Source organism: Melanerpes formicivorus, unplaced genomic scaffold (genome assembly GCF_026170545.1).
Source record: "Melanerpes formicivorus ecotype bairdi unplaced genomic scaffold, bMelFor1.0.p_v2 SCAF_7, whole genome shotgun sequence".
NCBI lineage: Eukaryota > Metazoa > Chordata > Aves > Piciformes > Picidae > Melanerpes > Melanerpes formicivorus.
Genome location: NW_027142359.1, coordinates 2,426,114 through 2,442,668, shown reverse-complemented (window position 1 = coordinate 2,442,668; position 16,555 = coordinate 2,426,114). Strand labels below are relative to the sequence as shown.

The 16,555-nt window shown below is 53.0% G+C and overlaps 1 protein-coding gene across 1 annotated transcript; it reads right to left on the bottom strand.

The window, feature by feature from the left end:
* Positions 1-152: 152 nt before the first annotated feature.
* Positions 153-8,785, bottom strand: TMEM61 (transmembrane protein 61). The gene is made up of 3 exons (XM_068140496.1): positions 8,720-8,785; positions 3,341-3,773; positions 153-671 (listed from the first exon to the last, which is right to left on the bottom strand). Exons 2-3 carry the CDS (start codon positions 3,709-3,711, stop codon positions 386-388), a joined length of 657 nt encoding a protein of 218 aa, XP_067996597.1. The 5' UTR covers positions 3,712-3,773; positions 8,720-8,785; the 3' UTR covers positions 153-385.
* Positions 8,786-16,555: the final 7,770 nt, after the last annotated feature.

The window sequence follows — 16,555 nt, the reverse complement described above, 5'->3', positions numbered from 1 at the left end:
GGGGTTTAGGGGGGGGGGGGGGTTGGTGGGGGGGGGGGTTTGCACAGGTTCCTTGTTTCTTGCTGCAGTTTTTATTACACAGCTCCTGCTCAGAGTGGGCAGCCCCTGGCACGAGCTCCCCAGGTGGGTCAGAGCAGGGAATGCAAAACATCTGCAACCACAGTGGTTTTATTAAAAACAGGAAGGCTTTCAACATGCCAGTTACCCCCAGTGCCCCACAGGACCCAGCATCCCAACAGCCCCGGAATGACCACTCAGAAAGCCACTTGGGCCCTTTTTCCCTCCGGGCCCACCTTCCTCTCACCCCAGCAGAGAAAGGGGCTCGATTTAAAGCCGAGGGACTGGTCAGGCACCCGCAGAGTCCCAGCCCCACGCCTCCAGCGGCTCAGTTGCCGCGGCCGCTGATGTTGTCGTAGCTGGGGGGCGGCGTTGCCTGCGGCTCGGCGGGGGGCTGGGGCTCCAGCCAGCAGGGGCTGGGGCGGAACAAGGCGCTGTCAGAGGAGCTGCGCCGCCGCCCGCCCTGCCAGCCCTCATCCTCCTCCAGGTAGTGGTACAAGGGGGGTGTGAGCTCCTCCTTCCTCCCCGGGGGCTGGATGTAGGCTGGGACACCATGGGCAGGTCTGCAAGTCAGGGCTTCTTCGTAAGTGGGGATGGCGGTGGCGTCCCAGGTGCTGTGAGGGAAGAAGCAGCACAACCCCATCAGCCAGAGCATCCCAGCACCCGACCATGGGAACTCCCCAGCACTTGCCAGCTGGAGCATTCCTGTCCCCACAACATCCCAGCAGCCATCAGCTCCATTGACTGGAGCATGATCACTGGATCACAGGATGTTAGGGGTTGGAAAGGACCTCAGGAGATCATCCAGTCCAACCCCCCTGCCAGAGCAGGACCAGAGAATCCAGCACAGGTCATACAGGAAGGCATCCAGACAGGGACTGAAAGCCTCCAGAGAAGGAGACTCCACAACCTCTCTGGGCAGCCTGTTCCAGTGCTCTGTGACCCTCACAGTAAAGAAGTTCTTCCTCTCGTTGAAGTGGAACTTCCTGTGCTGTAGTTTACATCCACTGCCCCCTGTTCTATCACGGGGTGCCAGTGAGCAGAGGCTGTCCCTTCCTGCCTGACCCCCAGCCCTCAGATATTTACAAACATTTATCAAATCCCCCCTCAGTCTTCATGATGGACACATGTGTGCTGGGGATGGCACAGAGGCAGGAGGACCATGTCTGCTGCTTCTCAGCACCAGGAGGGTGGGAAGTCATGCAGCAGGAAGGGCACCATCCTGCAGCACAGAGCTGCAGGTGTGAATGAGATACTGGCTCTCAAGGCATCTGCCCCTCATTCTGCACCACACTGCTACTCACAGGCAGGAGAGCATCCTCCTCATCTGCCCAACCCCAAAGTCACCCCTCAAAGCACAGAGGCTGCCAGCAGCTGAGTAAGAAGCTTGGCAGGAGCAAGTGGGCAAGGGCTGTGATGCCATCTCAGTTCAGTGTGGTCACACCCCACCCCTGTACCTGCTGGAGCCATCCACATGCCGGCCAAGGCTGGTGCCACTTCCAGCAGCACTTTCCTGAGCAAACATAGTTTGTGTACAGGGAAAACCTCTGCCCAGCCTTTGCCCTATGCATGGCCCTGCCCAGCACCCTGTGGAACAGTGCAGCCCCAAAGATGAGGAAGCTTTTGAAAGCACTCCACTGTCTGCTTGCTTTTGCAGATGAATACCCAGCACGGTGTGCTTGTGGGGGCTGTAAGCATCAGAGGGGCACAGCTGGTCCAAGGGATAAGCTGTGCTGTTCTGCAGGGATGCCTCCATCCCAAATTTGGCAGCCTCCTGTCCCAGACCTACTTGCCCTGAGCATCTGCACCATGGCTTTTGCCAAGCACCCTTGCAAAAGGATGCTGCCTTGTAAACATGGAGAATGGGATTTCTCCCAGCACAGGATGCTTTGCTGCATGAATGCCAGTGCAGCTGGAGGAGCTGCCTCAGTGCCAGGGTGCTACCTTCCTGCCCAAAATAGGAGCTGGGAGCTCCAGGAAGGGGACATTCCCAGTGGGGGGACAAAGCCCTCCACAGGAGAAGGAAACCCCACCCAGACAAGCTCATAATCTCACTCCCAGATAGTGAGATGGGCACTGAAATCCCCAGAGAGCCAGGAACATGCCTCCCAACTGAATTTTTATGGGGTCACGTTCTTAAGAGTTTCTTTTAGTGCTTCTTTTCCCCAGAGCCCGATTTATGCTGGAGCCAAGATCTTTGCTATGACCCCATGAAGCAACAGTGGGAAGGGCTGCCTGGCTCAGCTTCCACAGCAGTCTCTGGGAACAGACTAAAACCCCTGATAGAAAAACTTTAAATCCAAAAGTGGGAACAAGTCTCAGGCTCACACAGGAAGAGTCTGGGAACCTGACAAGCAGCAGCAGTGTTTGGAGCAGGACAAGGGATCTTTCCACACTCCAAAACAGGCTTCCTAGAAAGATCCTGGAGGTGTTTAAGAAGAGACTGGATGGGGTGCTTGGTGCCATGGTTTAGTTGATTAGATGGTGTTGGGTGATAGGTTGGACTCAATGATTTTGAAGGTCTCTTCCAACCTGGTTAATTCTATTCTATTCTATTCTATTTTATTCTATTCTATTCTATTCTATTCTACTCTATTCTATTCTACCCTACCCTATCCTATCCTACCCTATCCTACCCTATCCTATCCTATCCTATCCTATCCTATCCTATCCTATCCTATCCTATCCTATCCTATCCTATCCTATCCTCTGCCTACACTCCCATCCTAATGCCAATCCAAGGATTAATTTTCTTCTTCTTTTAACATAGATTTTTCATCCATTAAATACAGCACAGGTGTCATGTGTGTGTCCCCCCTTACAGAGCCCTGCAGACCCGTGGCACTGGTGAAGGCTCCAACAGCTGGAGGTCTGGATGACCTCCCCACCCCCAAATCCAGGCACTCTGCCAGAAAACCAGTGTGGTCTTCTGATTGCTGGTTCTGCTAAGAAGATGTCTGCTAGGGCCGGTGATGGCCCCACAGGGCAAGGAGAGCAGGCCACGGCTGAGTGGGCCACAGGAGCAGCTAGCATGGGCACAGAGGGTGCTGGCAGGGAGGGGAGAGCGTGGGGGCTCGGGTGAAGGTTGACACTAATGAGGAAGAGCATCTGCTCAGGGAGCAGGAGGAGAGCAGAGAACAGGGTGTGAGCAGCAGCTGGCGTTGCTGCTCATCTGAGCTCACCACTGAGGAAGGCTTGAGAGCAGGCTTAAGCACACGGCCGTGCCAGGACGGTCAAACCCACCCTCGACTTCTCCCCTGCTGTGCAGCAGCCTGGCACCCACCTGCAGTTCCACTTCTCCAGAGGCTCGACCGTGAAGTACTGCAGGTCCCTGGGGAAATGGTACTGGTAGCGGCGGGACACCACCCTGGCGTTGGCTTTCACAGACCAGAGCAGCCCGAAGAGGAGAAGGATTCCGCCGATGCCGCAGCAGAAGAAGCTGACGGAGCGGAGCAGGGCGTTGGAGGAGGAGGAGGAGGAAGAGGAGGAGGAGCTGGGAGCTGCCTGGGCTTCCCGGGGAGGCAGGAGGCGAGCCCCGCTGCTGGCCTGGGTGCCCACCTCCCCGTCGCTCCACCAGGCGAAGCACAGCGTCCCCGCCACCAGCAGCACGGCCCCGGTGATGGTCATGCCGTAGCGGAAAGAAGCGGCTGCCATCCTTCAGGAGGTTTTAGGAGGGGAGAAGAGCGAGACAAGGCATCAGATATATCGCTCAGGTCCTGCAAGACAATAAAGGGACCGGATTTGAGCGGGACGGGGTCATGGGAGACCTTCCAGAGGAGAAAAAGACTGCACTAGGACATCCCTGAGGGTTGCACATGCTTCAGCTGTGTATTGTCAGCCACCAAAAGGAGCAGTTCCAGCACTGCAGATGGAAAGCCCACAGGCAGAGAAAAGTCAGCTGCCAGTTTGAGCCCATAAACTTCCCAACAGCCTCGTAAAACCAGCCTCATTTCCAAGCTGCTGCATTCACCGTGCTCCCATGGAGGCGGGATGGAATCCCCACCCTGAGGAGCTATGGAGGCAGCTCTAGTGACCTACATCACTCCTGCAGGTATCTGGCATCAGTGCTCCAAACTGCAGCCCAGGGGATTCAGGACTGTGCTGCTGTGTGCTTTCTCAGGGAGAAGAGCCAAGGATCACCTGTGAAAGTCACAGAGCTTCTATTTCAGTGAGGAAAATATCCCTCAGATGTTAGCAATCCAAGGGACCTCACCTACAGATGGTTTCTGAGACACCCAGTGAGGTTCTGCTGAGAGTTCTCCCATCACTGAGGGAGCCTGCAATAGCTGTGATCCCACCACGACCAGGTTCAGGGCAAGAGTGGGAGCAAGAATCCATCCACATCACTTTTGAAAGTCAGGAATGTGCTGGATGCAAACTAAACCCTGGAGCGGTTATGACCTATTGCTGCAGTGATTCTGGTGTGCTGGTCAGAGAGTTTGAAACAAACAGATCACTGAGGTCCAGGAGGCTCTTGCTGTCCCAGCTGTGATGTCTCATTTCAAGACACTCCAGTAGCAAAGAGGGGCTTCAGTTTCTTTCAGAGGTGGGGTAAATACCTTGATGCTGGAAGGCTCTGTTCAATCGTCATCCGGACAAAATCTTGCTCCTCTGGGTCAGCTCCAGTGCACAGCTTCTCAGCTCCCTTGCACAATCGATCCCACAGGTGTTATCACCACCTTCACCATCCTTATCATGTTGATGTGACAACCCAGGAGCTGAGCCAGTGCCACATTTTCCTGCTGGGTGCCACTTCTCAGCTAAACACCACACACTGAGAGCAACTGTCCCTCCATGGCACAGGGAGATTTGGGGAGGGGGAGCTGGTTTCTGATTTCTGAGGCTCTCACTCCCCCTTGCTTTTCCTCAGCTATCAGCAATTACCTGCTCCCTGGGCTCAGGGATCCCCAGCCCCCAGCAAAGCACCAGCAGCAGCAACCAGGGAGGCAAAGAGGTCTCACCATGTGCCCTCTGGCCTTGCCCATTGCCCAGCAAGAAGATGCAGGTTCAGCTCCCACTTCTTGATGGACAAAAAGCTTTGGACCCTGTGGTAATTAAGTACCAGGACTCCAGTATAGATTCAGCCTTGGGTGACTCCTCTGTGAGGGGTTCACAGGATCAGAGGATATTAGGAGTTGGAAGGGAGCTCAGGAGAGAATCCAGTCCAACCACCCTGCCAGAACACCATCATAGAATTTATCATAGTATCATAGTATCAGTAAGGGTTGGAAGGGACCACGAGGATCATCTAGTTCCAACCCCCCTGCCATGGGCAGGGACACCCCACACTAGATCAGGCTGGACAGAGCCTCATCCAGCCTGGTCTTAAACACCTCCAGGGACGGCACCCCAACCACCTCCCCAGACAACCCATTCCAGGGCTTCGCCACTCTCATGGTGAATTTAGTGCAGGTCACACAGGAACACATCCAGAGGGGTCTTGAAAGTCTCCAGAGAAGAAGATTCCACAACCTCTCTGGGCAGCCTGCTCCAGTGCTTTGTGACCCTCATAGTGAAGAAGTTCCTGCTCATGTTGAGGTGGAACCTCCTGTGCTGTAGTTTATACCCATTGCCCCTTGTCCTATCCCAGGGTGCAAGTGAGCAGAAGCTATCCTCTCCCTCTTGACATCCAGCCCTCAGATATTTATAAACATTGATTAAATCCTCTCTCAGTCTTCTCTTCTTGTGGTGCAGTGTCAGTGGGGAGCCTGCCCTTTGGAGGCTGTTCAGGATGGAGATGGGGTTCAGGCACTGAGGTGTATGGAGAGCTGGGCAGCCCTGCTCAGCCCCCACCTCTGCCTTCATGTCAGCAAAGAGATAATCTGGTGGCTTTGGTCTCCATTCCTCCAGGCAGGGCTCTCCTCCTACAGTGGGGGCTCAGATTGTACCTTTAGATGTGGAAGTGTCAAACTAGAGCTAAGGAGGGAGCAGAAGCACAGCACAGGGTCAGTGTGATGAAGGGCAGGTGGAATTACATTGTGTCAAGCCATTATTTATCAGATGGGCCCACTAAATGGAAAGCCAAATTACTGTGTAGTGAAAGAATCACCATCTGATCTGATCTGATCTACATTTAATGAAGAAATCTGATGAGAAATGGGATTTAGGAAACCTGCAGGACTGGGAGCCCCAACAACATGTTCCAGCTTTTGTCCTCTGCTCATGAGCCCAAATTTGACACTCGTTGGTGGTCCCTGCCAGCAGCTGCAGTCACCTGCCAGGGAGGATGTGGTGTTGTGGGGCTGAGGGGAGGCAGAGCTTCTGCCCCTACTGAGAGAACATGAACAGCAGGGGCTCGGCTGAGTTGAGATGAAGAGACTGATAGAGACTGATTAAAGATGCTGTCACAGAATTATTGAGGCTGGAACACACCTCTGAGGTTGTCAAGTCCAGTTTATAACCTAACACCACCACATCAACCAGACCATGCCACTAAGTGCCACATCCAATCTTTCCTTAAACACCTCCAGGGACAGCAACTCCACCACGTCCCTGGGCAGTCCATTCCAGTGTCTGATCACCCTTTCTGTGAGAAAGTGCTTCCTAACATCCAACCTAAACCTCCCCTGGTGCAGCTTCAGGCCATGTCAAGAATTGCCTGGTAGAAGAGCCCGATCATTAGTGATCAGTGTCCTCCAACTCATCACCAAACAGAAGCAGGACGCAGAAGACAAGCTGGGCTGATTCTGCCTCACAGCAGTAGATGTTCAGGGGAGTGCAAGGACCGTACTGACCTATTAATCCAGCTCCCTTTGAAAGCATCACATTTTACTGGTAAATTTCCAGCCAATATTATTGAAATCAAACAAGCAAAACCTCAAACAAACAGAAAAACCCTCAAACCACAACCCAAAAACCCTACAGCAGAACTCTCCCTCTAGCAGCATGGAAATTGCAGCTCACTCCATACTGAAAGCCTGAACTGAAATAGTATGAAGAGTTGACATGTCCAGCTCCTGCAGACAACATTTTCCTCCTTTTTGGGAGATGCTGCAACTCCTGTGGTGAGGCTTGGGAGATGCTGCAACTCCCATGGTGAAGTTTGGGAAGGGCTGTGAGTTCCCTGATGAGGTCTGGAAGATGCTGTGAGTTCCCTGGTGAGGTCTGGGAGATGTTGTGAGTCTCCTGGTGAGGACTGGGAGATGCTGTGAGTCCCCTGGTGAGGTCTGGGAGATGCTGTGAGTCTCCTGGTGAGGACTGGGAGATGCTGTGAGTCCCCTGGTGAGGTCTGGGAATTACTACCATTCTCCTGCCCGGGCATGGGGAATTTTGCAGCCCCCGGTGCTGCGCACATCTGGGAGCCGTGGCAGCGAGGGGGAGGCAGACGTGGAGGGAAGGCGCAGAGCCTCGGGGAGGTGGTGGATTGACAGCTCAAGAGAATAAAGTCTTCTCTCTTGACAAAAGCAGCGCAGCGCAGGGAAGAGGGCTGGAAGCTCCTCCAGCCTCCCCGGCACGTGCTCCCGCACCGCCTGTGCGTGGGTGGCTCCTGCGTGCTGGGTGACATTGCCACCACACCGTCCCCCCTGCCAACCCCCCTGGCAGGCTGACATGGCTCTCCTGAGACGCTTTAGAAGACCCTCAATATTTTTCTCAGCGCACCAACCGCTGGAGAAAGAGGCCAAAGGAGAAGGGACGGGAAGCGAGGTGTGACACTGGGGCAGAACCTGAATCCCTGCTCCCCGAGCCGGCTCCTGGCTCCACTCCCGGGGCCGCTCCGCACCCCTGCACATCAGGTGTCCTGATGAGCGTTTCCAGCATAGGTTTCCACGGAGGGCCTTCCCCTCCAAAGAAGGCAATTGCTGGCTCCCAAACACCCATTTCCACCCGCCGAACCACCCTGACGTTGCGGTGTGCCTTGTCTCCTCCTTTGACCTGCCCTGGAGTAGTCTCTGGGATCTGCACGTTGCATGTACAAACAGATAGGGACGACAATGGTTGACACGGTCCCAGCAGGATGCTGAGAATAGCAGCCCCCGTATAAAGTTATGTTGATGGTGATTCACAGGGTCTACTAAGCATTACTCAGAAAAAAATACTCTTTTCTAGCGGCACAAGAGCTGAAAAGAGTTTTGAATCTCTCCCACCGCCATCGAACAGAAACCGTCCTCCTCCACACCCTGTCCCTGCACGACACTTAACAGCCTGTCCTTCCACACTAGAGACCTTTAACCACGCGTAGATGTGTTAAGAGGAACGCCAGGGACAGGCGCACCCAGGTCGAAGCCTGTCATTAAGGAGATTCCTGCCTGCCTCCGTCTGAACTCGATATCTTCATTAGTATTGTTATTAATTAGGGGTGTGTACCCATCCAAGCCATAGTTCCGATGAGGCTTCTGAAAGAGCATCCGAGAAGTTCTGCTGCCGTCAGCCTCCCAAAGGCAAATTCAGATGCGGGGGAGCCTTGTGCCCCTCCAGTCCCCATACCCCCAAAAAAGACCGGCCGCCGCTCTGCCTGCCTCGCCGGTGACGATGGCTGAGCCCTCCGTCCCCTCTAAAGAACCGCCGGTCACCCGGTGTCTGTCACCCAGTGCCCCCTACCCGTCCCCCGGACGACCCGTCCCCGCCTCCGCCGATGCCCCCTCCGCCTCTCCCCTCTGGCAAAGCGACAAACCAATGGGTTGTGCCCGTACTCCCCTTCATCCCCCGGCCGCGCCGTACTCACCCGCCGCCGCCAGCCCCGCTCCGGCCGAGCGGCGGCTCCCGCGGAGCCCGGCCCGCGGGGCGGGCGGGACCGGGCGGGGCTGGGCGGGGCAGGGGGCGGGCAGGGCTACAGGGAGCCCATCACTCCTCTCCCGGTAGCTCGGATCCCTCCCGGCTCCTCCGAGCGCTGCTCCGGGGCCGGCCCGGGACGACCTGGCCCATCGGGACGCTGCGCTCCCGGGCGCTCTGAGCCGCGGCCGCAGTCCTGGGACCAATAAAACCCAAAAAGATAATAAAAAAGAGAAAGAAAACAGCAACGGGAGCCCTGCCCGGCAGGCACCGGGCTGCTGCGGGAAGCAGGCGGCTCGCTCAGGGAAATGTCACGGTCCGTGAGCGCTGGGGTGGGAGGGCGGCTACGACTGGACGTGCCGCGGGCTGTCGGCCCGAGCGGTGGATGAAGGGAACGGGCAGGCTTATAAATACCTAAAGAGTGTTTGGAGGATGGAGCCAGCTTCTTCTCGGTGTGTCCAGGGCAAGGGGCAATGGACACAAATTGGAAGGCAGGAGGTTCCACGTAAACATAAGGTAAAAAACCTTTGCTTTGAAGGTGACAAGCCCTGGCACAGGCTGCTCAGTGAGGTCGTGGAGGCATTCAAAACCTGCCTGGACGTGTTCTTGTGTGACTTACTCTGGGTGACCCTGGTCTAGCAGGGGGGTTAGACCGGATGATCTTCAGAGGTCCCTTCCAACCCCTAACATTCTGTGATTCTGCATCGGGGACCTAGAGAGAACCTCAGGCTGCAGAGCCCAGGGGAGGTACCATGTGGCTGGGACACCTCTACCATGTGGACATCCTACCCCACAAGGGACACACCACCAGGCTATGTGTGGGACGCCCATGCTGCAGCATGGGGGGATTTCTGTCACAAGTTTGCCTTGTGACCATGTCAGTTCTCCTCACCTCTCTGTCAAATGCCAGTATCTCCCCTCTCCCCTGTTCCAGCAGGACCTTTTTTACCTTGCAGCACCCTGAGGATATCTGGATCAGCTTTGCAGTAGTGGTGAGATTGTGAGGTATAGGTTGGACCTGATGATCTCAACGGTCTCTTTTCCAGCCTTAACAGTTCTATGGTTCTATGGAGGTTAAACAAGTGGAGGGTACTCTGGTCTGAGGTTCAGGCTGGTGTGTATGGCTGACCCCTGAATTCATACATATTTTCTCATCACAGAGGTGGAGATTGTATTGACAGCTGTTGTGCTGTGCCATTGCTGTACACTCACAGATCACTCACACTGCTCTCAAGCTACAGCTGAGCATTGCTCTCAGATAAATCCATTTCTATGGATACACCTGTGCTGGAGCTGAAGCCTGGGCTGCTGTTCCTGTGCTGTTTGCAGCTTCTCAGCTTGCTGGTTCAGCATCACCCCAGGGTTTATCTGTGCACACCACAGGGCTGATGCAAATCACCGTCGCAGAATTCACACCTGCTTCATATATGCTTGGTAACCACTCAGCCTAAGGGAAATGTGTGGATGTGCAGCCCCTCCTGCCTGCAGACACTGAGGAGACTTACCAATGGCAAACTGAGGCACAAGGAGGGATGGCTCATGTGGGGCTGGCCTTGTAGCAGGCTGGGTCTCCATCACAGAGCAACATCAGGCAGAGCTCCTTGAGGACAGCAGCCCAGCATGGTCTGACCACCTAGTCTGGGATGCAGCATGGTCCTGGAACCTCGGGGTGCGACCCTTGACCAAAAATCCTAGGTATCCTCCAAACACTGTGGTTGTCACTCCTTTGTCCCTGGCAGGACAGATTTTAGCCCCTGGGATTCCAGGAATGAACATCTGGATTCCTCCATCACAGCTATGCCGGTGCTGAGTGCTCAGTACCAGTGATGCAAGCACTGTGAGTCACCAGGTACCCTAATAAAGGACAATGAGACATCTTCCTCTGCTCATTACCTGCTTAGATGTTACAGTTAACAGAAATTTATCAGATGGCTTCTGAAGCATTTTGAGGTGGTGTTTGCACACAGCTCTCTATGCTCTTCCTAACACAAGGCTGCAAAGTGAGGAGGCTCCAGGCAAACACATTGCTCTGGCCCTTTGGTCCTTCTTGCCTTCCCCAGAAAGCTGGTCCACAGGCAGCCACAAACCCATGAAGAGTATTTTGCAGCAAGGCAGCAGCTGTAAGTGCTGAGTGTGCCCAAATCAGAAGAGCACCAACACCTCTGCCCACTTAGCAGCACCTTGGCCAAACTTCAGTTTCCCTCTCTGAGAAGTTCCCTGCTGGTGGACAAAATGCTGCAACACATCGTGGAGCACAGGCAAAGGGCTCCTCCAGAATTAAGACAGAACATCTGAACAAAGCATGCAAAACATCCCATGCACAGTGAAACCAGAGTGGAGAAAACAAGGAGATATGAAAGACAGTTACAGCCCCTGCAAGAACAGGAACAAAGAAGGAATGGAGAGAGAGAGATTGTTCCAGTAATTGCCTCCCCCAGGTGAGGATGCTGCTGCTGGCAGGGAAAAGTGCCTCTTTTTGATTCACCCTTCACCACATTTTGCTGCTGCAGCAAATCACATGTAAAAATAGTGCAATACACTGTATAATTAGACTAGATAAATCAGATTTTCCAATACCTCCCTCTGCCTGTGCACACGCAGGCACCTTCCGCCCTATCACGACAAGGTGACTGAAACCACAGCACCAACCTGAGAGTGAATTACACAGAATCACAGAATGTTAGGGGCTGGAAGGGACTTCAAAAGATAATCCAGTCCACACACACACACACCCCCCCGCCAGAGCAGGATCACCCAGGGCAGATCACACAGGAATGCATCCAGGTGGGTTTCGAGTATCTCCAGAGAGGGAGACTCCACAACCCCCCTGGGCAGCCTGTTCCACTGTTCTGTCACCCTCACAGGGAAAATATTTTCTTCCTGTTTCCATGGAACTTCCCATGCCCCAGCTTCCACCATTGCCCCTTGTGCTGTCAGTGAGCATCATGGAGCACAAGCCCTGTGAGGAGAGACTGAGGGAGCTGGGGTTGCTTAGCCTGAAGAAGAGGAGGCTCAGGGGAGACCTTATTGCTCTCTACAACTACCTGAAGGGAGGTTGTAGCCAGGTGGGGGTTGGTCTCTTCTCCCAGGCAACCAGCACCAGAACAAGAGGACACAGTCTCAAGCTGAACCAGGGGAGGTTTAGGCTGGAGGTTAGGAAGAAGTTCTTCACAGAAAGAGTGATTGGCCATTGGAATGTGCTGCCCAGGGAGGTGGTGGAGTCACCATCACTGAAGGTGTTTAGGAAGAGCCTTTATGGGGTGCTTGGTGCCATGGTTTAATTGATTAGATAGTGTTGGATGATAGGTTGGACTCGATGGCCTCAAAGATCTCTTCCAACCTGGCGAATTTTATTCTATTCTAAAAAGAAGAGCCTGGCTCCATCCTCTTGGCACTCACCCTTTATATATTTAGGGACACAAGGATGATCAGAGGGCTGGAGCTCCTCTGTTATGGAGACAAAGTGAGAGAGTTGGGGCTGTTCAGTCTAGAGAGAAGGCTCCAAGGAGACTTTATTGCTGCCTTCCAGTATCTGAAAAGGGCTACAAGAAAGCTGGGGAGGGACTTTGTAGGGTGTCAGGGAGTGATAGGACTGGAGGGAATGGAGCAAAACTAGAAATGGGTAGATTCAGACTGGATGTTAATAAGCAATTCTTCCCCATGAGGGTGGTAGGACACTGGAACAGGTGGCCCAAGGAGCTGGTGGAAACCTCATCGCTGGAGGTTTTAGCAGCCAGGCTGGCAGTGGCTGTGAGCAACCTGCTGTAGTGTGAGGTGTCCCTGCCCATGGCAGGAGGGTTGGACCTGGCTGATCCTTGAGTTCCCTTCCAACCCTAACAATTCTATGATTCTATGAGTCTATATTTATAAACATGAATGAGGTCATCCCTTAGTCTCCTCTTCTCCAGGCTAAAGAGCCCCAACTCCCTCATTCTCTCCTCATTTTGGGTGCATCGGGGCACCAAGGCAAGAGAAGCAGAGCCCAGGGTCCCTGATGAGCCCTCACTCATACCTGGGCCAGGGCACAGGTATCCATCGGTGATTCGGCACCTCTCCTCATGCCCACCTGCCCTCAGCAGGTGCTGCAACCTATGGCAATGCCTCTACAGAGCCACTGATGAGGCTCTGGGGACACATTTCTGCAGGCATGAGGTGTCCACATTGTCTAGATCCATAACAAAACCATTTCCATGGTTTCTGTTTCTCTTAGCATGGGGCATTGGACAGAGCAAAGGTAGATGCAACCTGCCAGGCTGCTCAGTCTGGAGAAGACAAGGCTCCAAGGAGACCTTATTGTGGCCTTCCCGTATCTGAAGGGGGCTACAAGAAAGCTGGGGAGGGACTTTTTAGGGTGTCAGGGAGTGATAGGACTGGGGGAAATGAAGCAAAACTAGAAATGGGTAGATTCAGCTTGGATGTTAGAAAGAAGTTCTGCCCTGTGAGGGTGGTGAGACACCGGAACAGGGTGTCCAGGGGGGTGGTGGAAGCCTCATCCCTGGAGGTTTTTGCAGCCAGGCTGAATGTGGCTGTGAGCAACCTCATGTTGTGTAAGCTGTCTTTGCCCTTGGCAAGGGGGGTTGGAACTAGGTGATCCTCGAGGTCCCTTCCAACCTTGACAATTCTGTGATCCTATGACCCTGTGACTCTATGCAGGCTGCAGCACACAGCCAGGGGGATGTGCAGATGAGAAGGAGCTCCTGCACCCGTAACCAAGGGAGAAACCTCCTGCTGTTTAGCTTTGCTTTAATTTGCATCTTCTTAAAATGCCTAATTAGTGTTTGTTGATCCACTGGCTCAGGCACTCCTACCTAATCCTGTCAGTAAATCTAGGCACTGAAAATATTTGTCCTACATATTCCAGTGATGCAATGTTCACCAGTGCCCTGCAGCTGCCCATAGGTAAGTCTTTGGTGATTGTGCCACACAGGCAGCTGGAAGGTTTGGGTCTATCTCACTCCTGCTCTCCAGCAGGAAATTCCTGGCATTTGGATGTGAAAGGTGATCACCTCCATGACCAGAGAGCGTTGTTTGCTTCAGCCAGGTTCACCAAGACGTGCTCTTTCTGGGGACAGCTGTGATTTTGCACTGAGTCTTTCCTGACTCCAGAAGAACATTTTGTACATAACGGATCTCATTATTTAGCTCAAGAGCTGTTACTGGATTTGAATTACAGCAGAAGAGTGAGAGGTATTTTAAACTACATTCAGCTCCATCACTTGCTTAATATCAGTTTCTGAAGAGGTTTCTGCACTAGCAATGTCCATCCTCTCTGAGGATTGTAAAGCTTCCTAACCAGCAGTCTGTAAAGCTTCACCATGCTGAGGAATGTGACTGTGGTGGGGAATTCCTGGAAAGGGAGCAGTAACAAAACACTTTTACAGAGAACTTTATGGTTGAGCAATGACCTCAAATTCCTCCTGCTCTTCACGTGGGACCTGTGTTAGCACAGGAGCACCAGGCTGGTATCACATTGAGGGTGTTGTGTAGATAAATGGCCATGATGGAGCTGTAAGGGAAACCTGTGCTGCAAATAAAAGCATCCTAGGACCTTTCCACTGAAATCTGCAAAGGATTTGAAATTCACCTAAAAGGGGTGGGAGGAGGAAAGGATTAAATCCTGATGCCTCTGCTCAGTATTTATTCAGGCAAAACATTTCTTGAGCTCCTGGAGATGTTTGCCTCAAGGAGGCCCCATGTGCTCTGCCCGTTTCAGCTCTGAACTTCTTTCCCTGGGAAGAGGCACAAGTGTCGTTATCACATCCATAACCCACCACCCAGCATGCCCTACACACTGCAGATGTTGCAGCTCTGCTAGAGCATGAGCTGCCATTTGCTTCAGAGTGAAGAAACATTGATTTCCAGCCCTGCAGGCTCCTCAGTCAAGCTTGCTGCTGGTTGTGAGTGCATCCATCGCACCCGAGCAGACAGAGCCACGGCAGATCTGCGCCGGCTGCTGACACATCACACCAGCTAGATTTACTCCACACACCAAATAGCTGAGGCTGAAGCTCCTGTGTAGCCTGGATTCCAAATCCTGACATTCTCCAAAGCAGCAAGCACTTATAATCAAAGGCAAAAGTGGCTACATTTGCTTTCCAGCAAGCTCAGCATTACACAGGGGATGAGCTCCAGCTACCCTGACATCCCCCAGACCCTGTGCAGTCTTCACATCTCTGTTGCACTCAGCTATTGCTGTGGTCTCCAGGGAGGAGCTAATAGACTTCTTTCTTGGGGTTTTTTGTTGTGGTTTTATTTTTTCAGCACAGAAATGCAAGAGAGACACTTAAAAGCAGCATTAATTATGATTGTTAGAGGAAAAAAAGAAAGAAAGATAAAAGATGGAGCTGCCATCTAGCTCCTCTGGCTGCCACCATGTACAGAGCCACAGGGAAGCCCTGAGTGTCCAACACACACCCAACCCAGATGCTCCACAGCTGGTTTCTTTTCCCAGTGTCTCCTGTGTTATCTCACTGCCTGGCTTGGCATCAGGCTGCCCACAAGCCATTGGTGTGCTGTGCTGAGAGGTTGCTGTGAAATGCTAAGATGCCAGCAAACCTTGCAAAACTTCTGTTGGAATCACGACAGCCTGAGGACGTACAGCAGGTATGGCTGAGGGGAGAGAGAGAGCCTTTTGTTAGCCTGAGGATTGTACAGCTGGGCAAAAGAAAACCATAGACACTTCCAGGCACAAAAGCCCTTCTGCAGGCCAGAGTATGTGGGGCAGCATCTGGTGTCTGAAGGTTATAGGTGGTGGGAAAGGAGCTGTGGCACTTAGACAAACTTAGGAGGTAGATGCTGTTTAGCCTGGGTCTCTTCCATTTCATAGAATCATAGAATCAAGCAGGTTGGAAAAGACCTTAGAGATCACCAAGTCCAACCTATTACCTAATACCTGACACCTCATGACAACTAAACCATGTAAATCATGTAAATTAAACACAACCACATCCAATCCTTTTTTGAACACCTCCAGGGGCAGTGACTCCACCACCTCCCTGGGCAGCACATTGCAATGGCCAATTAAGCTTTCTGTGAAGAACTTTCTCCTCACCTCCAGCCTAAACTTCCCCCTGCACAGCTTGAGACTGTGTCCTCTTGTTCTCTTGCTGGTTGCCTGGGAGAAGAGACCAACCCCCACCCGGCTACAACCTTTCTTCAGGTAGTTGTAGAGAGCAAAAAGGTCTCCCCTGAGCCTCCTCGAGGCTGCAGCTTCTCCATGATGGCACTGGGAGTGTCAGAGCCAGGCTGGCTGAGGATTTCAACACTCATCTTCAGTGAAGCCAAGAGCAGTGCCATGGCTCCCACAATGGTGAATTTGGCTTGTACCCTGGTGAGCTCTGTCATTTGAGGCTCTGTGGAGACCCCTACTCCTAACACATTCTCATTTACTGCTGAAACCAACAGCCGTAGCAGATTTCTCCTATGAAGGTGTTAAGAGCAGGTTGCTCCTATCTCTCCCTTCAATGTGTCAGAGAAAAGCAGACCCTGGGAGAAAGAGGTTGTGAATGTGCACCAGATGTCTATGAAGATGCATGTGAAGAGAGCAGGTGGAAGGCATTGCCTAAGGTATTTACCTTCAGACTCATAAAAAGGTCACAGAATCACAGGAACATTCAGGTTGGAAAAGACCCTCAGGATCACCAAGTCCAACCATTAACCCTATTCTACAAGGTCCACCCCTGAACCATATCCCCAAGCACCACATCCAAACCACCTTCAAACCCATCCAGTGTTCCTGTGTCCAGATGACTTCCCACCAGCACCTCAAGCTGTGGCAAGTCCTCAGAGA